Below are 23,930 nucleotides of genomic sequence, written 5' to 3' on the forward strand. Positions count from 1 at the left end.
CAGCTATTACCTGCTGCACGCTGGGCAGGCTTCCACTGTCTTTCCTGAATTACCAACCCCCACTCCTAACCTCCCAACCTCCAGGAAGAGGTTGCTTAGCAACCATATCTGCTTCCACTGGTGGACTGGAGGCTGCATCTTAAAAGGGAAGGAAATCAGCTGAATAGCAATGTGATTTTGTCGGGGTTATTAGGCATCGAGTCAACTCATGTAGCAGCTTCAAAGGGAAGCTGAAAATTCACAAGGCTGCTCGCTGCTCCCATCCTCCTCACCACCCTTGCATTGCTCGACAAATATTCAGGGTCAATAGTCATCCTTGTAAAGTCTCTCCAATAAAGGATAGACCCACTTCCCTCCTCTGTTTCCATTGCCACACGAGTCTGCTCTGACACTCTGGCCAGAACACTATGAATCTGCCTTTTATATGTGTTAAAATAATAATTTCCTTTCTGTAAAAAATTTATTGTTTTTAATCAGAGCAGGTATACTCCTTGTGGGGATTCTAATTTTCAGTAGCATGGAGGGCAATGGGCATACAGATTGTGAACAGGAAGAGATTAGCCCCTAAGAAGATGCATGACTCACTAAAAATTCTGAAGTGATCATCAAGATGACTTGACCCAAAGTGGGGGGAAATCCCTCAGAGTTGAGCCCAAACCACCATAATCCTTCCAGTCTTTGGACTTTTTTTTTTTTTTTGGCTTTTTGGGTCACACCCGGTGATGCACAGGGGTTACTCCTAGCTTGCACTCAGGAGTTACTCCTGGCGGTGCTCAGGGGACCATATGGGATGCTGGGAATTGAACCTGGGTCGACCACATGCGAGGCAAACACCCTACCTGATGTACTATTGCTCCAGCCCTACCAGTCTTTGCTTTTGACCATGGACTTAAAAGTACTATAGGAATCCTCTACTATTGTCATCAGACGCTGCGCTGGGGCAGTTCCAAGAATGGGGGCAAAAAAAAAAAACCACAAAAAAAAACAGACTTTATCTTCCATAATGATCCAAATGATCCATTTAAGCTGAAAGGCCAGGGTTTGGCTTCCTCTCTTACCTTTCCCCTGCCTCTTGGTCCCGCAGGTGGATAAACACAAGGAGCATCTGGCGGCGATCATGCTCACATACCCCTCCACCAACGGGGTATTTGAAGAGAACATCAGTGACGTGTGCGACCTCATCCACCAACACGGGGGACAGGTCTACCTGGACGGGGCCAACATGAACGCCCAGGTGGGCAGAGCAAGAGCGGCTCCCTTGCTTCCCGCTGAGAAACAAGCATTCCCCTCTGACTTCTTGGCGGCTGTCTTGAAACATGAGAGTGAAATCAGAGCAGGGGCTGCCTTTCTTAATGCCCACTTCGAATTCTGTACCTCACCTTCATGGCCCCGGGGGACTGGGGGCGATGATGTTGGAGAGGCGATGACAGAAGCAGGGAGAGGCCTCTGCTGTCCTGTCTTGTCTGGATGCCACAGGCGGCACAGGCAAGGTCCTGACACCCTGCAGCAATTCTCACCCATGATCTGCAAACAGTGTTTCTTGCTATCCCCTGGTCTTGGATCTTCAGTAATCTGGCTTCAGCCTCCTCCTGGGAAACAGCTGGTGAATTCTTTCCTGGGGGGTCCATCCCCTGGAGCCCTTAGGGTGAGGGAGTGTGAGATTCAGAGTGTGATATCCACCTCTAAGGGGAGCCTTTGGAGAAGACTGAAGAGATCATCTTTGAGACTGGTCAGACTTCTTGGTCATTGTTTTCTGTTTGAGGGCCACACCCAGCAATGTTCAGGGTCTGCTCCTGTGTCTGTGCTTAGGGATCACTCCCAGTGGTGCTAGGGAAACCATATGGGATTGGGGGGATTGAACCCAGGTTGGCCTCTTGCAAGGCAAGCACCCGATCCACTGAACTATCACTCTGACACCATGCCTTTTTAAAAAGACTCTTTTAGTCTCTTCTATCCTAAACATAGATAAACACAAGGAGAATTTGGCAGCTCTTTGCTCCTGTCTGCTTCCTTTTGTAGGTGCAGTTTAGGAATTGTTTATCGTTTTAGTAAGAGTGAATTTCTTTTTTTTTTTTTTGGGGTCACACCCAGCAATGCTCAGGGGTTACTCCTGGCTCTGTGCTCAGGAGTTACTCCTGGAGGTGCTTGGGGAAACCATATGGGATGCCGGGGATTGAACTTGGTTGACTCCATAGAAGGCAAACACCCTACCCACTGTACTATTGCTCTGGCCCCCAGAAGTGAAATTTTTATCCTTGGTCATCTTCAGAATTAGCCTTAATGTCAAAATGACAGATAGGCCCACCCACTGAATGCTATTGCTGGGTTTGGTACATTTGTTGTTAACCGTTGGCTGGTTACAGCAGCCCTTCCCGTCCCTGTGGTGTGCCCTGCAGGGGTACACTGCATGCTGGTGGGAAGTCTGTATTCCTCATAGGAACAACTGGATTGGGGCTGACCTTTCATATTCAGTTGGACCAGGGGTAAAGCATAGCATGTCCAAAAGCTACTGTTCCAAGAGAAGGTAAAACTCACAGGGCAAGAATTCAGTACAGTGCTCACTGCCTCTTTGTAGTAGTAATTAAGAATGGACTGAATATTGAAATCGATATCTAAATTAGGTGAAATGACCCCTCCCCCCACGGTTTCTATAGAAACCAGAAGCCATACTACCTATGGGATGTCAGGCTGGGGCTGTGGAACTTGCTTGTACCGAGAGGCCTTCTGTGAACACTCCAGAACCCCTGACAGGCTCTTGACTTTTGCCTTTGTTTCTTCCCCTGTGGCAGGTGGGACTCTGTCGTCCTGGAGACTTTGGGTCTGATGTCTCGCACCTCAATCTCCACAAGACCTTCTGTATCCCCCACGGAGGAGGCGGCCCCGGCATGGGGCCCATTGGAGTGTGAGTTCTGGACTATCCCAAGTATGAAAGCTCAGCCCCAATCCGGCTGTTCCCATCCTGGGACACAGGCCCTTCCGCCAGCATGAAGTGCATCTTCCTGTGCAGCGTGTTACAGGGCTGCATGTGCAACCTTAGAAAGGCCTTTCAAGGATGTCTGTGGAGAGCTCTGCTTGGATCCATACTCACAGTGTGTGGTTATACTGAGTTCCCAGCCCTGCCTAGAGAGAGCTGGTTAATTCACAGAGCAATCAACAGGGTTTTCCACAGGACTAGCATGAATAAGAACCGGAACATTAACATTTGGCAATTGCTCAGGATACCACGCCCGGTTGCAGGGATTAAACCTTAGTGCCTTACCTGCTGTACTATCTCTCCAGTCCTGTCTTTCTTTTTTAAGTAAGATGATATAGTTACAATGGCACTAACTTACACTATAAGGACTCAGTAGAAAAGTAGTTTTCTGGGGTTGAGGGCATGTAGAAAGATTGACAAAAGGTTTAAAATTGTTTTCTATTTGGGGGCTACCACCTGGAGCTTTCTCAGAGCGTACTCCTGGCTCTGTGCTCAGGGATCACTGCTGGCAGACTTGGGACACCTTATGGCATTCCAGGTATCAAACTCGGGTCAACCCTGTACTAAACAAGTATCTTAGCCACTTTGGTGGATCGAAACTTTTTTTTTAATGAATTTATTTTTGGCTTTTTGGATCACACCCGGCGATGCACAAGGCTTATTCCTGGCTGTGTACTCAGGAAATACTCCTGGTGGTATTCAGGGGACCATATGGGATGCTGGGAACCCGGGTTGGCTGCATGTAAGGCAAACGCCCTACCCTCTGTGCTATCGCTCCAGCGGGGCCCCGCCCCCTTTTTTAATCTAAAAGTTTTTTTAGCGGGTGAATTCCCAGGTGCTACTTCTGGCAGTGCTGAGGTTGAGGACGGAATGTCTGATTCCAGGGATCACAGGCTGCAGGATCTCAGCCTGCTGACCTCGCTCCCTGGCCAACATAACAAGCATCTTTCTTTGTTGTTGCTGTTATTTATTTATTTAGGGCTGGAGCGATAGCACAGTGGGTAGGGCATTTGCCTTGCAAGTGGCCAACATGGCTGACCCGAGTTCGATTCCTCCTCCCCTCTCGGAGAACCCGGCAAGCTACCGAGAGTATCTCGCCTGCACAGCAAAGCCTGGCAAGCTCCCCGTGGTGTATTCGATATGCCAAACACAGTAACAAGTGTCACAATGGAGACGTTACTGGACCTGCTCAAGCAAATCGATGAACAATGGGAGGACAGTGGACAGTGACATTTATTTATTTAATTTTCATCTGTAAGATGAATACAATCAGAGAATCTCACTATAACATGACTGCATCAACACAGGATTGGTAACACTGGGTTTGTTTTTTTGTTGGTTTTTTTTTTTTGCTTTTTGGGTCACACCCGGCAATGCACAGAAGTTACTCCTGGCTCTGCACTCAGGAATTACCCTTGCGGTGCTCAGGGGACCATATGGGATGCTGGGAATCAAATCCGGGTCGGCCACGTGCAAGACAAACACCCTATCCGCTGTGCTATCGCTCCAGCCCCCAACACTGTTTTGTATAACTGAAATTTTCTGAGAGGTGGATTTTTAAATGTTCTCACCATCCCTCCCTTCACCAAAAATGAATTGGCTGTGCGGTGTTGAACACTTTGTAGCTGGAATTCCTACTGCATCTGAAATTAGTAAGACACTAACCTTACAGCTCAAGGTCAGAAGCAAGCCCAAAGGAATCTCCCGTGCCGCCGTGAGCCACATTTTACACTGCATGTAAGGCAAAAGCCCTACCCTCTGTGCTATCGCTTTTGACTTTTGCCAAAAGAGTGGAACCAGTGTGTGAAAATGATGCGTTGTCTCCCCACAATGTATCAGCTGAGCTAACACGTGTGGCCAGAGCCTGGACTCCTTGCACTTTTCTGATTTTCTCTTTGAGGATGATTTTGCAGTAAATGGAGGTGCCCTAGTGCTTCCATGGGGAGAGAGGAAGTTGTGAATCACAGTGTTCACAAGTAACTCCGTGGGGCTTTAATAAATATAAGTATATAAATCCCCCTGGATTCTGGGGAAAAGAGATTGGGCTATGGGGCTGGGATGCCCCCACATATGTTCAGTTTTTTGTTTTGTATTGGGGCCACCCCTGACTGTGCTCAGGGCTTTCTCCTGGCTCTGCGCTGAGGGGTCACTCCTGGGGGTGGGTGGCAAGTCCCCATATTTTGATGAGCCCACGACGTGGCATGTTGATCCATGGCTGCCTGCCTCTGGGACATCCTCTGTCTCCTTGCGTGGGTGAGCTTGGGGTGCTGGTGGGCAATCAGTCAGCCCCGCCTCCTGGAGAGGGTGAAGAAACAACCCTTCTAGAACCTGCACCGCATAGCCAGAGTTCCTCTGCTGGAAAGAGCGGCTGCTGTGACAGCCGTGTTGGTGAATGCGTCTTTTGTTTGTGAATACATCTTTCTGACATCTTACAATTTCCTTACAAAAAAAATACAGGAAGAAGCATCTGGCCCCTTTTCTACCCAACCATCCCATCATGTCATTAACACCAAAGGAAGATGCCCGACCGGTGGGTACTGTCAGTGCCGCCCCCTGGGGTTCCAGCTGCATCCTGCCTATCTCCTGGGCGTACATTAAGGTGAGGCCTCTGAAAGGGGCAGGGCAGGGGGGAACGGGCAGGGGGGCCGGCAGGGAGGCATCAAGGTTGCAGCCCGCCTTGTTGGCTTCAAAGAGAAGAAACCCCAGGGAGGACTGCCGATGGCTGGGTGGAACCACCTTCCTGTGTGCAGCTGAAATTCGTTTTCTTCTCATTGCTGCTTTGTTAGGCTGTTTCCTTTGGGGTCTCATTGTGGGTTTCACATAAGAAAGTGGACCCGCCAGATAGATTTTTTTCCAGACAGAGATCAAGCCCATGAGTCATCGAGATGTTCCAGCCACGTCATTCGGTTTCCTGTAGGATTTGATTTCCACGGCCCTTATAAGTGAAATCCAGGGCCTACACTAATCATTCCTCTTAGTTGAGCGCTTGTGTTGCATTTTTGGAGTCCATCTTGCTCCACTTTCTATTTCTTGGGGGCCTGGAGGATCAGATAAAAAGTCGGGGGTGTTTGCTTGTGGGCTGAGCTCCTGAAGCTTTTCATGCTTTCAGCCCAGGAGCTGTATTCTCATGGGCGTTTAGACTGTGTCAGAGAATGCGCTTCCTTCCTTTGTGTTTCTCTAAAGAGCCAATGGGGCCAGAGTTTATTCTACACAGTTCTTATTCAAACTGGCCTGTCTGGCTAGCTCTGGGCCTGATGGGCCTGTGCAGCGGAGAGGAATGCGGGGTTTTTTTTTTAGCTGCTAATTAGCGGCCTTCCTGAACAATCTCCCTCTTAAACAAAGGTGGCTGCTGGTGCAAGCCGACGCCGCCGAAGCTGGGCTCTGCAGAGCTCAGTGCAGGCTCTCGGGGCTGGCTCTGAGTCTGGAACAATACAGGGTTGATGATTAGGAATGAAAACTTTCCGGGAAGCTGGAACAAATACTCTCGGCCTCAGAGACCAAAACCTGCTCTTAAAAATTATATGCATTGTTTTGCAAGAAGTAGTAACAAAAACAAATACAATAAAGGGCTGCTTCTTTGTAAATAGAAGCTTTTCTTTAGATAGATTTTTTTTTTAATTGAATCACTGTGACTCTTACGAAGCTGTTTATGATTAGGTTTCAGTCATACAGTGTTCCAACACTCACCCCTACACCAGTGTACATTTGCCAGCACCAATATCCCCAGTTTCCCTCCCATCACCCCACACTCAGCCTGTCTCTATGGAAGGCACCTCTCTCTTTCTCTCTCTCTCTTTCCCTCCCTCCCTCCCTCCCTCCCTCCCTCCTTGTTCCTTCCCTCCCTCTCTCCCTCCTTTTGGGCACTGTGGTTTGTAATACAGATACTGAAAGGTTATCATGTATATTTCTTTACCTATTTTTAACACTCAGTCCTTGTGTGATCATTTCCAACTATTGTTGTCATACTGGCCTTGGATATTTTTAAATAGCACAGCGGTGGGGCGTTTGCCTTGCACGCAGCCAACATGGCCAACCCGAGTTCGATTCCTCCGCCCCTCTCGGAGAGCCCGGCAAGCTACCGAGAGTATCTTGCCCACACGGCAGAGCCTGGCAAGCTCCCCGTGACGTATTCGATATGCCAGACACAGTAACAACAGTCTCCAATGGAGACGTTACTGGGCCCACTTGAGCAAATCGATGAACAACGGGAGGGCCTTTACCTTTACCTATATATATATCACAAATGAATGTAGTCATTCTATATCTGTCCTCTCCTTCTGACTCATTTCACTCAGCATGTCCATCCATTTATAGGCAAATTTCATGACTTCATTTTTCCTAATAGCTTCATAGTATTCCATTGTGCAGATGTGCCATAGTTTCTTTATCCATTCTTTATCTGTTTTGGGGCACTGTATATCGAATCTTATTCCTAGTTCCCTTTGGGTTTTTAGGCACTGTGAGCAGATGTTATTCGTTAAGAGCATATTTGGGTTGAAAGTAAAAGTTTCCACTTTGAGAGAATCAATGCACCAGATGGGGTTTTCTGTATGGCACGGTGTAGATAGAGCCTTAGTTTAAATTTTCACTTTATCACGTTTACTTTTTGGAGAGGAGTGATTGGCATCACACCTGGTCATGTTGGAGGTTATTCTCAGTGGTGCTAGGAATCAGGTCAGTCAGCAGCATGGAAGGCAAGCATCTTAGCCCTCTCTCTCTGGCCCAGGGCCTCAGTAAAAATGAAATGAAGTGGAGAGATAGTCCAGTGGCTCTGTTTGATCCCAGCCACACATATCAACATATGGTCTGTCCCAACCCCAGGCACTCAGGAGTGACCCCTAAATCCTGATTCAGGAGTAAGCCCTGACCACCGCTGTTGTGGCCCCAACACTGGAAAAAACAATTATTAAAAACATTTTCAGAATATACTTAGCTCTGTGTGCAGGAATCACTCCTGGGCAGGGAGAGGGGGCGGTGTTCAGAGGACCATATGGGGCTAGGGACTGAATTCAGGCAGCCACATGCAAGGCAAGCACCCTAACTCCTGTACTATCTCTGGTCCCCCAGATTTTTTTAAAAAATGAAATAAAGGTTGGGAATATAGCTCAGTGAGTGCCTACATACAGGCCCTGAGAAGAAAACAAGAAAGATACTCATTATTCTCACAAAATCCTTAGAGGATTTATAGAATTTTTCTACAACTTGTATGCCTACCCTCCCTCATAGGGAGTTCAGATTCAGCACACGGGACACAGTTTAAACCATCAAGCTGCTTAGTACCAGCAGCTGGGGGTGAATCCCAGGTGCTTCCTAGCATAAAGGGTCAAAGCTTATGAGCAAGAGTCACAACCCACCTGACAACAAAGGGGACCCTATCTGCCTTGGAGAAAGTTTTTCCCCTTTCTTTCTACCTGTCTCTGCTCTATCCTCCTTTAAGTTTCTACTCAAGAGTTCTTTCTTACAAACTCTGCTTCTATCACACAGACACAAGATTTCCTCTCCTTGGGACTTGGGTGTCTGAGGTCTATTTGGTGTGTTCTCACTGCATTGCAGTAATTATGTATTTGTCATGGCCTCAATCATTCATGAGGAATTCTGGGGGAGAAATAAAGTGGATGCAACTTTGATTTATGCTCTTTGCTGGTGATGACATTTAACTCATATGATCATAGGGGCTTATTCCCACCAGAGAACAATAAAAAGGGAATTTGCATTGGAACATAAATGGCTTTGATTAGGACAGTTGGAAGGTGAATCATTCCAAAAGGACCGGGACCGAGTGGCGGGTTCTGGCCAAGATCCCATGAGATTCCTGGCAACGGTAACAGAACAAAGCCAAACCCCAGATTCGTAGTAAGCAAGTAAGCAAAAAAAAAAAAAAAAACCAAAAAACCCTTCAAAATATGTGTAGAATAGTTCCAAGAATGATCCCTTTTCCTATTTAGATATGCAATAGTCAGCAATTCGCCCTGTTTTGGAATTTGTTAAGACAATAAGAAATGTAAAATTAGTGGTACAAGAAACATGTAATGAGGTCCTTCCAGTTCCAGAGAGCATTGGAAGATGTCCTTGTTTGGGTTTTTGAGTCATCTGCAGTCTGTATGGTGGTGGTGGGCTCACTTCCTGTTGTGGATGGGGTTCCTCTTCGAGTGGCTATGATGGGTGAGCAATTGGGGTGAATTGTTTTACAGCCGATGTCTCTCTTTCTCTCTCTCGCAGATGATGGGGGGCAAGGGCCTTAAGCAGGCCACAGAAGTGGCTATATTAAATGCCAATTACATGGCCAAGAGGTTAGAAAAACACTACCGAATCCTTTTTAGAGGTGCAAGAGGTAAGTATCAGTATAAGTCTTCCATCACTTCACTCTTTGTTTGTTTGTTTGTGCCACACCTGGTGGTGCTCAGGGGTTACTCCTGGCTCTGCACTCAGGAATCACACCTGGCAGTGCTCTGGGGACCATATGGGGTGCTGGGAGAGCATATCTGGGTTGGCCACGTGCGAAATAAGTGCTCTACCTGCTGTGCTACCACTCTGGCCCCCCACTTCACTTTTTGTATTAACCAAAATTTTGACCCAGTAGATTTGATTTTGAGACATCTACCACTTTTTATCTTTGAAGTGGTGCGAAGCTTCTGTTTTGTACTACAAACAGGAAAAAGTTATTTATGGAATTAACTTTAATGGGCAGTTTGTGAGATCCTGAGTTAGCATGGCCCAAGGCTCACATGGATCCGACACCACTGAGTCATGTGCCCATAAACACCCCAAACCACTCAACTCAGTGTTGTGGGGATGTCCCGTGCATAGAGTCATCCAGGCATGTGAAGGAGTCGCAGAGTCTTTTTGGGGGAGGAGCCATCTGAGGTGAGCCTAGAGAAAAGTGTGCCCAAAATGCTAGTAAACACAGATATGGAGCGAGTCAGAAAGGAGCATGAGGGTGTCTGGAGTTGGCTGGGTTGAAGGATGGAGCTGGGAGAAGAGGAAGCAAAGGAGGATGAGGCAGGAGAGCTAGTATGGCTTGGGGTGGGTGGGTGGGGGGGGAGCACGGGTGTGTGATGGTGGTGTCCATTTTTTTTTCATGTTAGTGATTGTTTTATTATTTTTTTAATTAAAGAACTGTGATTTACGAAGTTATAGATAGTTGAGTTTTAGACATATAATATTTCAACACCAGTCCCACTGCCAGTTTCAATTTTCCTCTCTATCCCCCAACCCGCCTGTCAACTTGACAGGCACAATACAAAATTTCAGTGGTTGCAACTTAGATCTCAGATTTTCATTTTTGTTGAAAGTCTCAGTTTTGTATATATCGTTGTTCCACCACAGTACAAATGAAGCCCTGATGCCTGTTCACCCATTGCTTTCCAATCTCTTCATCCCCCTTGATTTCTTTCTTTCTCTGTCATTCTCATCTCTAAGCACTGGGATCAAGGGTGATCTAGGCATTCCCTCTTTACTACAATGCATTTTCTCATCCAGTATTCTATGTACCACAGATAAGTGAGATCATCGTGTGATTGTCTTTTTCTGGTTTACTTCGCTGAACATGATATCTTCCAGTTCCAAGCACATTGCAGCACGTTGCATGACATGATTTCATCATTTCTTGCAGCTGCATAGTATTCCACTGAATATATCTGGGGTGGGGGCAGTCTTGAAAGGCTCTGGAGAAAGATCTAGAAACAGTCACGCAAGACCGCAGCTCACACTTTGCACGTAGAATCCCTGGGTTCTATTCTTGGCACTGTGGGGTGTCTCCCACCCCCCCCCCTTGGGTATCTATCTATCTATCTATCTATCTAATGGTCCATACCCCTTGGTACTCGTGGCTTACTTCTAGCTCTGTGCTCAGGGATAACTCCTGGAGGAATTCAGGGAACTCTATTCAGTACCAGGGATTGAATCAGAGTTGGTCACATGCAGAGCAAGTGTCCTACTCACTGTACCATCACTCCAGCCAGTCTGATTCTCTCCAGAATAGAGGAGGGTAGATGGAGCATGTTCCTCTGGAGACTGCCATATACTCAGCACTAAAATTCTAGGCCCATGCTAAGGAATTCTGAGCACTAAAAGATGGATGAAAGATGGATGAAGTTTCCATTTGTTTTGACACTTTTCCCCAGAATTAAATGATGACTCGTATTTCCCATCCCAAGCATAAATTGGTGAGTACAGACTTTATGACCCAATCCCACTTTATTACCTAATCCTAGACTTCATAAAACAAAAAGTTGTGTCATGCTTGGTCTACTAAACACATTCATTGTATCACTTGAGGCTTAGTATTTTGGGACCTCTAAAAAAGGACCCCTAAAAGGACACCATGACCTCCACCAGGGTCAACGCGCCTCCACCATGTCCCAGTGTCCCCACCCTCGTCCTATCTCTCTACTCTTCCTACAGTGATGCGCTTCCTATTAAAGGCCAGTTCTCAGTTGACATGTTCTTAATAAACACATTATGCTCCCTAATTTCTAAGGCCAATATTAGAAGGCTGTTATTCCTCTTAATCACATTTACTTGTTTCAGGCCTGTGGAATTAGAGATGACTATGAGGCAATCAGTTTAATGAACTCCAGGCTTGTCTTCACAAACCACTTCGTTGAGACTTGAAAACATTAGCTGAACAATTGAGCTTGTTTTTTTTTTTTTTTAAATTTTTATTAGTGAGACACCATGAGATACAGTTGTAGACTTACAAATTTTTGTGCTTGGGTTTCAATTATACAATGATCAAATACCCATCCCTCCACCAGTGTCCATTTCCCACCACCATGGATCCCAGTATCCCTCCCACCCCCCATGCCCCCCAGCCCACCCTGCCTCTGTGGCAGGGCATTCCCTTTTGTTCTCTCTCTTGAGCTTGGTTTTTGCAAAGCAGAGAAGTGACAAGCAAACTGGTGGAGGGCAGTGGGGAGGGAAGGGAGGAGGAACAGTAATGATTAGGTTCGATGAAGGGATTATTTTAGGTAAGAGGTAAGATAGGGGAGGGGCTGTTTCCCAAGTGGTTAATGGTCCTATGCAAAGCCCCTGAGCTTCCAGTGACCACCAGAACTCACCCAGTGTTATTTGGGTCTTCTCCAGGGCCATCTCTGGCAATTCCCAGGGGACCAGACTAGGTTAACATATGAGGCAAACTCCTTAACCCCCGGATTATCTCTCCAACCCCAGTTGATTTTGGGGGGTGCATGGGGTGTGGGGGGTGTTGTTTGAATGTTCCCAGGGATCTAATTCAGAAGGACTTGAGGTGTGTCTTTCATTTCTACTGCTGAGCCTTATTCCTGACTCTAGATGAGACTTGGTTGGAGGGGATACCCTCACCCTGCAGTGCTCATGGATCACTCCATGCGGGGCAGCATATGCAGGCCTCTCGCCTTCAGAGCATATACTACAGGCCTTTGAGCATCTCCCCAGCCCTCAATAATCCCCTCCCCACCCCAGGGGCTCTGCATCAGGTGGTGCCCAGGGGTTACTCCTGACTCTGAGGGTTTTTTTGGGGGAGGAGGGTGAGAAGATAGTTTCACCTAGGGGGCTGGAGCAATAGTACAGTAAGGAGAGCACTTGCCTGGTACTTGGTCAACCTGGCTCAAGCCTTAGCACCCCATATGATCCCCTGAACCTGCCAGGAATGATCCCTGAGCACCATGCCAGGTATGGCCCTTAAACAAGGGATTAAAAATAAGCCTGCAGGTGTTCATTCTTCTGGAAGGTCAAGTCCACTGTGCGATCTCAATGTAAATCAGTCTGTACCATGTGGCATCCTGTTTCGTTCATGTTTTCATTGCTTAGATGCCTGCATTCCTTTTTGTCTTCAGCCGTATCCAATTCTGTCTGGAAGTCCCTGTCTCTAAGGAGGTTTCCCAGTGTTCTTTATGGATAGATGTGCACCTCTGGAACTGAACTTCCATGTCCTGGCTTGGTAGGAACCTTTCTGAGGCCCACAAGTCCCAGGTCTCATCCCACGGAAGCAGGCGTTTTGATTCTTAGTCACGGGCCCTGCATTGCAACCAAACTTGACTGAATTCAAGCCATTAGCTAATGAGTCCCCTTTCTTTCTCAGCAGCCCCTGAGAATGTGTGAGACAAACAAGGCCCGGCTGGTCCCTGTTCTCAAACAGTTACAGGAAGCTGGAGATTCAGCCCCAGAAAAAAAATGCCATGTGGGGGTGGGGAGGGATGAGTTTTCAAGCTCAGATCTTTCATTTGCTTTTCCATCATTCCACCCCTGCCCTCTCCTTTCTCATTGCTCCTTTCTGTTGGTTTTTTGCTTTTTTCCCCCATTGGAGTGGGGGGAGACTTCCCATACAGTGCTCTGGAGGTCCAGGGTCTACTGGCAGGAATTCTCAGCCAGTTGTGACGGTCTGGTGGGTCAGTCAGTACTCGGGCCTGGGGAGTAGGGCTGGGGTGTGGTTGTGGGGATGGATCAGGGCTGGGCCGGATTTGCTCCCTTCTCAGACTCAGCTGCGGGCCCTCTTTGTTGTGGTGGGAAAAGCAGGACAGCGAAGCTTTGGACATGCCCGGCTCAGCTTACAATGTCCGCTTCCAACTGCCTGGACACACCCTGTGTCCGTGAGGGTCCATCTATCTTGGCTCTTTAGAAACAAACACAAACATTTTGGGCATCGGTCTCCAACAGGCAGGAGTCTATATGACACTCCTTTCAGAGTGGACAGCAAATGCGGCTGTAGCGACTTTCACACACTCAAGAATGCGGCTGTGGAGACTCACATCTGCACTTCATTTCGGAATGGGGCGCTTCCCAGGCCCTCGGTTGTGTTGCGGGGCCGGCGCTGGGCTGGGCTTGAAGGCCTTTCTCAGGCCCTGCCCCTCTGCTCAGCAGGCCCTGAGGTCTGAGGTGGGGGAACTACTCTCTCCTGCCCGTCTTCCTCCTCTCCCCTCCCTCCCCTCCTCTCAGGCCCTGGGCTTCAATGCCATTTTTCTTGTGTCCACCCCCCAACCCCCTCCAAATTCTCAGCATGTCTGCTAGAGGCTCAGAGAAGAAAGGTAACTGGTTCAAGTCGCGCCCCCAACGTGGGGTGGCATACTTGGGCATTCTCAGATTTAACAGTTAATGTGGTTATGAATATTAATCACTTAATCACTTAACTTCCCGTTAGTCGTCGATTTGCTCGAGCGGGCGCCAGTAACGTCTCCATTTGTCCCTGTCGCGTGCTAGTGTAGCCCAATGGCATCTCTTCGCTCCGGGAACATGGAGGGCCTCAAACCGATCGTTCATGACCTTGACAAAGAAGTCTGACCATCTGGTAGGTGGGCGGCCACGCGGTCTCTTGACATCCCGTGGAATCCAATCAGTAACAGCTCTAGTCCAACGGTCGTCTTTAAATCTCATTACGTGACCAGCCCATCTGATTTTCGACACCTTGGCAAATGAGACAGCGTCCCTGATCCTTGATCGTCGACGGATGTCAGAACTCCGGATTCGTTCTCTCATTTGAGTGAAACGTGATATTCCAAGCATAGCTCTTTCTATTCTTTGGGAGACCTGAATGGCGTTCTCATCTTGTTTGCGTAGGGCCCAGGTTTCTGAGGCATATGTTAATGCAGGAAGAACAGTGGAATCAAAGAGATGTGCCCGGAGCCGGAGGTTCTTCGTCCTCTTAGCTATTTCTTCGACGTTCTTGAAGGCGTTCCAAGCCGCTCTCTTCCTCCTGCGCAGCTCGGGTGCCAGGTCATTTGTCATGTTGACCTCTCGACCTAGGTACACATAGCTGTTGCATTCGGAGATGGTCGTTCCATTGAGAGCGAATGGGGCGTCAGGAACAAGGCTGTTTCTCATAAACATTGTCTTCGTAAGATTCAGCTGTAGTCCTACCTTTCCACACTCACGGCCCTTTATTTATCTATTTATTTTTTAAACTTTCTTAGTGAATCTGGTCAAAGTCGGCCAGCATTTGTGCCGCTTGGCTGATGTTTGGTGTTATTAAAACAATGTCATCAGCAAAGCAGAGGTGGTGTAGTTGCCGACCATCTATCTTCACTCCCATTCCTTCCCATTCCAGTCGTCGCATGATGTTCTCGAGGGTGGCACTGAAGAGTTTTGGTGAAATGGTATCACCCTGCCGCACCCCTCTCTTGACATCAACGATCACTTCTTTGTAGAATGGTGAGATCCTGGTAGTGAATCCGCAATACAGCTCACGGAGGATCCTGATGTATTGGGCTTGAATGCCCTGACTGACTAGGGCTTCAATGACCGCTTCCGTCTCAACAGAATCAAAGGCCTTCTTTAAATCAATGAACGTTAAGCAGAGCGGCATCTTGAACTCCCGAGAAACCTCAATGAGTTTGAATATTAATTTCATAATTTCCCCTTAAAGATTCTCCTAGGTCACAACACTGTGGGCAGTACTGTGTTTCGTGTGTTTCCTTTTAAGCTGATGTGACTGTGGATATAATATTTTACTTTCCAATCCAAGTTCTTTTGCGTTTATGCTCCATCATTGCTAGAAAACACGCTATTAAATAATGCAGCGGCATTGTCGTCTCATGCTTTGCCAAACAAAGCCTGCCTTTTCGTGTTATTCACAAGTGCACACACCCTCCTGGAGGGCCGCAGAAGGACGAGCGACCACGCTGAGCTGTGCCCGGCAGCTTTGTCTCCTCCGCTATGTGCCCGGTGGCAGATCCCTTGTTTGCTCAGTCAGGGAAGTGGGATAAACAGAAGCCGTCCATTAGCATCTCACGGATGCACACTTGGTGTTTTGTTCTTGATGGTGGGTGGGGGTCAGTAGTGTTTTCTATGGCAATGGTGATCCTCTGGGAGGCAGTTTAGACCAGACTGACACCCCACCCCCCACCCCCACACACGCATACGCCTTTTTATGTGTGGTTTGTTGCATGGTCTGCTTTTGTTTGTTTTGGGGGGTCGCACCTGGGAGGGATGCTTAGGAACTATATTTCTCCCCCTCCCACTGCTGTGCTTGGAGCTGCTCCTGGCCACGTTATACTGGAAATGGACCCGCCTCCTGCTTGCAAAGCTGCACTCGGCCCTTTATTTATCTATTTATTTTTTAAACTTTCTTAGTGAATCATTGTGAGGTAGACCATTACAAAGCTGTTCATGATTAGATTTCACCCATACGGTGTTACAACATCCACCTTTGCAATTTTCTTCTCTCTCTCTCTCTCTCTCTCTCTCTCTCTTCCTCCCTCCCTCCCTCCCTCCCTCTCCCGGCATTGTGGTTTATAGTATTAATACTGAAAGGTTATCAAGACTATCCCTTACTGACTTAACACTCAGATCCTGTCCAGCGTGATCATTCCCAGCTATTATTGTCATCGTGGTCTCTTCTCCATCTCACCTACCCTCAGCCCCACACACACTCTCGTGGTTATTTCCTACCATTTACATCGACCCTTTAAGCTCTGTCTCTCGCCCTGCGCCATCAATGTCTTATTCTCAGAACCCTGAAGCAAAAGCAAAAAAAAAAAAAAAATCCAAAAGAATTCTTTTTGAAGCATCACATAGAATTGAAAGTGTCTGATGGATGTATGTTTTGTACTATTTACATATACATAGGGAAAAACTGAATTGATGCTGGGGGCGGTGATGGTTGTGAAGCTGCTGAAATGTCAAAATATCTTTATTTCTAGAAGTCTTTTCTGTAAGGGCCTAGATGACATTTCAGCAGTTCCTTGGCACTCAAGTTCCTCCTCCCGTCAGCGTTCTGGCTCCTTGGGTGTGTGGTGCTAAGGATTGGTCACACTGGCTCTCAGTTTTTATTTTTATTAAGAACAGCTAAAGTCTTGATTGCCAACTCTAAACTTACCACACGCTCTTGGTCCTTTTTGTTCCTCATTGGTAGGTCTAAAAAGCCTGGGCTTTTTTACTCATTTGTTGGGGTAAAACAAAGCTGATACTGATTTTGTGTTGAAACAATTTCCCTAAACAGGTTATGTGGCTCATGAGTTTATTTTGGACACAAGACCCTTCAAAAAGTCTGCAAATATTGAGGCTGTGGATGTGGCCAAGAGACTTCAGGATTATGGTGAGTGACGTGGAGAGTGTGGTATGTGGGTGGAGACTTGGCTTTGGGACACTCTTTGGCCCCTTGGGCCGAGACACTGGAGGCATAAACTGAATGTCCAGCCACCAGAGAAAAACTGCACCACAGGTTACACAGAGAGCCCAGGATTCTCGGCAATGTTAAAGAGTAACAGAAAGCACTTGCCTTTTTGACTGCATTGTTGCTGCCTCTAGATACTGAATCATGTACCTGGAATCAATCAGGAGCCGGGCGTAGAGGGGGGTAGGCGGGGGTGGGGGAGTCTATAAGTTAGTAAAATAAAACATTCCCAAAGCAAATGGGTTTTGCTCTGGCATTTAGGAACCACGTGTCTATTGTTGAATGTTAGATTTCCTCAGTTTCTCTCCCACAAACGGTGCTGAGCTCAATCTCCAAATAGAAACAGAAATTTTCAGATTCATCCAGTGTAGGATAGGGAGGGTCTCTCCTTCCACACCAGGGAGGACAACATGAATGACACTGTATTCCATTTCCCTTGCAGGATTTCATGCCCCTACCATGTCCTGGCCCGTGGCAGGGACTCTCATGGTTGAACCCACGGAGTCAGAAGACAAGGCAGAGCTGGATCGATTCTGTGATGCCATGATCAGCATTCGGCAGGAAATCTCAGACATCGAGGAAGGGCGTATTGACCCTAGGGTCAATCCTCTGAAGGTCTGTAGGCAGTAGCAGGACTTCTTCCAGCATATTCTGGTGTCTGACTGGTGTGCCACAACCCCTACACTCATCAGATGTTGGAGTTCTCCCTAGGATAAGCACATTTATTATACAAAAGGTTGACTCTTTTTGGTCTACATATCAGGAGTTATTAGGTTGGAGCAATAGTATAGTGGGTAGAGCTTTTGCCTTGCACACGGCTGACCTGGCTGACCCAGGTTCGATTCCTCCACCCCTCTTGGAGAGCCCGGCAAGCTACCGAGAGTATCTTGCCCGCACAGCAAAGCCTGACAAGCTATCCATGACGTATTTGATATGCCAAACACAGTAACAAGTGTCACAATGCAGACGTTACTGGGCCCGCTTGAACAAATTGATGAACAACGGGAGGACAGTGAAAGTGAATTAGTACATAACACTGTAGCACTGTCCTTCCACTGTTCATCGATTAGCTCGAGCGGGCACCAGTAACATCTCACAACAAATTGTGAGACTTGTTGTTACTGTGTTTGGCATATTGAATACGTCACGGGTAGCTTGCCAGGCTTTACCCTGCGAGCAAGATACTCTCGGTAGCTTGCCGGGCTCTCCAAGAGGGGCAGAGGAATGGAACTCAGGTTGGCCATGTTGGCTGCGTGCAAGGTAAACGCCCTACCCACTGTGCTATCGCTCCAGTCCAATTAGTACATAATATATATATATGTGTGTATATAATATATAATATGTATATAATATGTCGGCAGAGCCTGGCAAGCTACCCATGATGTATTCGATATGCCAAACACAGAAACAAGTTGTCACAATGGAGACATTACTGGGCCCACTCAAGCAAATCGATGAACAACAGGAGGACCGTGACCATGATATATATATGAGTATAGTATATACTCCATTTATTTTGCTTTTTGGGTCACACCCTGCGATGCTCAGGGTTTATTCCTGGCTCTGCACTCAGGAATTACTTCTGGCATGCTCGGGGGACCATATGGGATGCTGGAAATCAAACCCGGGTCAGCCGCGTGCAAGGCAAACGCCCTACCCACTGTACTATTGCTCCAGCCCCTACACTCATTTATTAAGAGTATTAAGTGTATGGGGTCCAGACAGTGGACTATCAGGATTACATCAGCCTGGCACCAGCTCTTGGTCTCACTTTCCCTGTATACTTCCTACTTTAATGAGTAATTTTCAGGGTGCCTAGGTTATAGACATTTTTTATAGATTTCTGTAGATGTTTAATGTCCCTGTCTTTGGGCACCCAGGGGGCTGATCCCTGGTGTTTGGGGGACCATATGTGATGTTGGAGATTGAACCAGGTTTGGCCGCATGTAAAGCAAGAGCCTTAACCCCTGTATTATCTCTCTCTCTAATTCCCATCCTTTTTTTCAGGGGTGGGGGGGGGGGTGCTTGGCAATGCTCAGGGATCACTCCTGGCAAGACTTGGGCAACCATACGGGGTTCTGGGGATTGAACTCGGGTTGGCAGCATGCAAAGGAAATGCTTTACCCACTGTACTATCCCTTTAGCATCCCCACCCTTTAAAAAAATATGATAATTCCTAGCTATAGAGAGATGTCCACCCCATATACTACATTGAACTGATTGCCAAAAGAACGGAAGCTAAAAGATGGTCGAGTTGGGAAAGTCTGTGTATTTACTGTAGAAATTGTGAATCACTGAATCAGAGCAATTATTTCTTGAAAGAACTGAATTGGTACTTGGCCTGAATGTTGTAATATCTGGTTAGAGGGTTAAGTTTTCTCATTAGATCCAGACGTAATGATGCCAGGACCAAGAATATCATGAAGACTTTGATTGTGTTGTCATGGTTACAGGGCAGAAAACAAGTCTGAGATGTCTGGGGAAGCTCAGGCTAGTAATAAAACTAGCTGAAGGCAGAATGGCAGGGTCAATGGCAGGCAGAGAAGAGAGATGCCTTGCTTAAACGGGCTGCTGAGTCTGGCAGGGCAATGGAGAAAGAGAACTCAATTGTTGATTACTAATATCATTCTCTTTTCTCTGGATATGCTGATTTCCTCCAAATTTAGGCTATTCTTTTTGGGGGATTTGGATGGGGATGGGGGGCAACACCTGGTGATGCTCAGGACTTAATCCTGGCGATGCTCAGGGAACCATAGGGGATGCCAGAAAATGAACTTGGGCATGTGCAAGACAGATGCTCTACCTGCTATACTACCACTCCAGCCGTGATTGAACGCTATTGTTAAGATGGCAATAGATATTTAAAGAACCTAAAGCAGTTACAAAATGGAAAATAATATTGGTAGAATGTTATAGTTTACAAATGTGTCAAACCAAATACTGTGCTGTTTGTTAAAATGAGAATGGTTAACACTCCTGGGAATATACCCCGAAGAGGCAAAAAAGTATAGTCAAAGCGACATCTGCAGTTGTTTGTTCATTGCAGCACTGTTTACAATAGCCAGAATCTGGAAAAAACCCGAGTGCCCGGGAACAGATGACTGGTTAAAGAAACTTTGGCACATCTGCACAATGGAATACTATGTAGCTGTCAGAAAAGATGAAGTCATGAAATTCACATACAAGTGGTACTACATGGAAAATATCATGCTAAGTGAAATGAGCAGAAAGAGAGGGACAGACATAGAAAGATTGCATTCATCTGGGGAATATAAAGTAACAAAATAGGAGACCAACACCCAAGAATAGCCGAGATAAATACCAGGAGATTTACTCCATGGCTTGGAGGCCAGCTTCACACTCTAGGGGTAAAGGCAGCCCAGATGTAGAAGGGAGCACCAAGTGGGGAGTATTGGGAGGTATTGGGAGGATCCCCCCAGATCCCCCCAGGATGGGAGAAGCATGCTGAAAGTAGACTCTAGACCGAACATAATTGCCACTCGATGCCTCTTTTGCAGGCCACAGCACCCAAAAGGAGAGAGAGAACAAAAGGGAATGCCCTCCCACAGAGGCAGGGTGGGATGTGGGGGGTGAGGGGGGTGGGAGGGATACTGGGATTAGTGGAAGTGGAGAATGGGCACTGGTAGAGGGATGGGCACATTGTACATTGTACAACAGAAACCCAAGCACGAAAATTTGTAAGTCTACAACTGTACCTCATGGTGTTTCACTAATAAAAAAAAAAATAAAATGAGAATGGTTAAAATCAAATTCAAGATCGAGGTTGTCAGGAGAGAGAGAGAGAGAGAGAGAGAGAGAGAGAGAGAGAGAGAGAGAGAGAGAGAGAGAAGAGAGGAGAGAGAGAGAGAGAAGAAAAGCTCCTATAATAGAGGCAGGCAGGAGAAAGGAGAAGGGGGTGGGGGTGATGAGAGGGGAACCTGGGGACAGTGGTGCTGGGATGGGTGTTGGAATACTGTATGACTGAAATCCAATCATAAAAGTCTTTTAAGGCTCTAAAAAAATTAGCACTGTAGCACTGTCCTCCCGTTGTTCAATTTGCTCAGTGGGCACCAGTAACCTCTCCACTGTGAGACTTGTTACTGTTTTTGGCATGTGGAATACGCCACGGGGAGCTTGCCAGGCTCTGCCATGGGGCGGGATACCCTCGGTAGCTTGCCGGGTTCTCCAAGAGGGATGGAGGAATCAAACCTGGGTCAGCTGCGTGCAAAGCAAATGCCCTACCCACTGTGTGATTGCTCCAGCCCCTAGAAAAAATAAACAAAAATTTAAAATTTTTTAAAAAAGATAGAGGTTCTCGGGGGCTGGTTTGATTCCCAGCATCCTGTATGGTCCCCTGAGCACTGCCAGGAGTAATTCCTGAGTGCAGAGCCAGGAGTAACCCCTGTGCATTGCCGGGTGTGACCCAAAAAGCAAAAAAAAAAAAAAAAAAGATAGAGGTTCTCATGGAAGAAGAGCGCAGAAGACCCTGGGAATTTGGGGGATACAAACAGGCCAGCTTGTTGGTTGAGGGGACGTGGTGGAGATAGCCTTTTTCTGCCCTGATCCCTCTTCTGTTCATGTCTCTGTTTCAGATGTCTCCGCACTCCCTGACCTGTGTCACATCCTCCCACTGGGATCGGCCATATTCCAGAGAGGTGGCAGCATTCCCACTCGTAAGTTTTCCCTGGAAGGGCCAAGTCCCCTGTGAGGTTACATGTGTACAGAGTGGCATTGTCACCGCTGTGTCTTGTTACAAAGCCATATATGGGACATCTTGGGAAACCTGAGTCATGCCCAGGGACACAGTGCATAGGGTTTGGCTCTCAAAGCTCCGAGTGTCAGCTACAGGCCTGGGGTTCCAAATAGAATTTCCACTCAACTAGGTCAACTGGCATACTCCTGGCTCTGTGCTCAGCGTTACATGTGTGATGCTGGCTGCAAAACTGGGTCAGCTGCATGCAAGCCGTACACCTTAACTCCTGTACTATCTCGTTGGTTCCATTTCTTGTTCTCATATGAAACAAGACACTCTTCAGTCTACTTGCAGAGTGAGGACAGGGACAACTTGTTATCTGTGAATAATAAGGAAAGGGTGGGTTTGGGTTCCTTGTAATTTTTGAGTCTGACTTGGGCTAATGGTATCTTGGACTATAGGATAGAGGAATGGCCGTCACCTTATCCTCAGAGAAGTCTCTTCGATTATAACACATCTCCCTCTTTTGTGCATTGCAGCCCTTTGTGAAACCAGAGAACAAATTCTGGCCAACCATTGCCCGTATCGATGACATCTACGGCGACCAGCACCTGGTCTGTACCTGTCCGCCCATGGAAGTTTATGAATCCCCGTTTTCTGAACAGAAGCGGGCCTCTTCTTAATCTTCTCTCCCTCAGTACCAGTGACTGATGCGAGTAATATTTCATCTTTCATCCAGACTCAAGTAGGGGTTTTATATACCGTGTATATTTTTATAGTCTGTCAAGGTAAATGTAAATACAATTAGGATAGAGAGTGGAAGTTAGAAGTTGGAAGATTGATTTGCCGGTGTCTCTGTTTCCACTTGTTCCACTTGTAGCCGTTGATGTACAAGTTGCCTTGATTGGAGCCATTTAGCATTTTGCATTGACAATTCTGGGTGTGCTAAAATTGGGTGAGCTTTCACTTAGCATGTTTGCAGACTGGAGACTCCATAGACATATTTTGTTCCAAATAAGTCCTTGTGGACTGTGCCATCTGTGGGAAATCCCAGGGCAAATGTTTACATTTTGTATACATTGAAGAAATTTTTTTCTTCTGACTAATTTGCCTAATCTGTTACAACATTTTGGAGTGTTCTGCTGTTTTTTATCTGCAATTATTAGTGCTCTAATAAAGAACTTCACTTGGAAGAATTCCTTTGTGCATCAATTTTCAGTTTTACTCCCATGCAAAGGGACTTGGACTAGCTAAGTGTGAGTAGTTCAGTGGGAAAGTGCATGCCTGTTGAACCTAGTCCTTCACACAGGCAAGACAAGTATTCTGTCACCAAACTCCATCCCTGCCCCCTGCAGATTGCATGTTTTACACTTAGAAGGCTTTGTGATGGACCCTGGGCACCTAGATGTTTCCAGACACAGAAATGTTCAAGCTTTGGTGTTTGAAGATTACTGCGAGAGCTTGTTGAAATCTGGACTGAGACACTCAATCAATAGGTCTGGGGCAGGACCAGAAAATTTACATTTTAAAATATTACTAGGTATCATTTCTCAGCTATGTTTGTTTATATTTTGGGTAAATTTCCAGAACTCTACCTGGTAATGCTTAGGCCAGCTCTTTGCTCTGTGTTCAGAGACCACTCCTGGCAGGGCTCCAGGGACTATACAGGAACCCGGGATTTGAGCCTGGATTGGCCACATGCAAGACAAGTGCCATGCTTACTTGTAGTAACTCTTCAACCATAATTTTTTGTGTGTGTGTGTGTGTGTTTTGGATCACACCTGGCAATGCTCAGGGGTTACTCCTGGCTCTGCATTCAAGAATTACTCCTGGCAGTGCTCAGGGGACCATTTGGGATGCTGGCAATCGAACCCAGGTTGGCTGTGTGCAAGGCAAATGCACTGCCCACTGTGCAATCGCTTCAGCTCCAACATTTATTTTTTTTGCAGTGCAACTATTACCATTCTTAGAAAAAAGTTTATCTTTCCCCGTTTTGTCTGGAAAAGACTTTCCTAGACTGGGCACCATATACATTGGCCTGTGCTTTCACCCACAGGCCAGCACTATGTTCAGGAAGTCATTTTCCTGGAGACTAAGTAGGCGTGATAAGCTGAGGGGGACCATATAAGAATTAGAATCTGAAACGGATCAGGGGAGTGAAGGTCCTGGGGTAGAGT

The 23,930-nt window shown here is 46.9% G+C and overlaps 1 protein-coding gene across 1 annotated transcript in view; it reads left to right on the forward strand.

The window, feature by feature from the left end:
* GLDC (glycine decarboxylase) overlaps nucleotides 1-22,949 on the forward strand; it is a 91,062-nt gene extending 68,113 nt beyond the window's left edge. The window contains exons 18-25 of the mRNA XM_056130544.1: nucleotides 1,085-1,234; nucleotides 2,790-2,902; nucleotides 5,432-5,573; nucleotides 9,194-9,305; nucleotides 16,887-16,982; nucleotides 17,503-17,675; nucleotides 21,653-21,733; nucleotides 22,293-22,949. Of these exons, the coding sequence (XP_055986519.1) occupies nucleotides 1,085-1,234; nucleotides 2,790-2,902; nucleotides 5,432-5,573; nucleotides 9,194-9,305; nucleotides 16,887-16,982; nucleotides 17,503-17,675; nucleotides 21,653-21,733; nucleotides 22,293-22,436 (1,011 nt within the window). The 3' untranslated portion in view covers nucleotides 22,437-22,949. The remainder of the gene's footprint in view (nucleotides 1-1,084; nucleotides 1,235-2,789; nucleotides 2,903-5,431; nucleotides 5,574-9,193; nucleotides 9,306-16,886; nucleotides 16,983-17,502; nucleotides 17,676-21,652; nucleotides 21,734-22,292) is intronic.
* The last annotated feature ends 981 nt before the right edge of the window (nucleotides 22,950-23,930 follow it).

Source organism: Sorex fumeus, unplaced genomic scaffold, assembly GCF_029834395.1.
Source record: "Sorex fumeus unplaced genomic scaffold, SorFum_2.1 ptg000079l, whole genome shotgun sequence".
Classification (NCBI taxonomy): Eukaryota; Metazoa; Chordata; class Mammalia; order Eulipotyphla; family Soricidae; genus Sorex; species Sorex fumeus.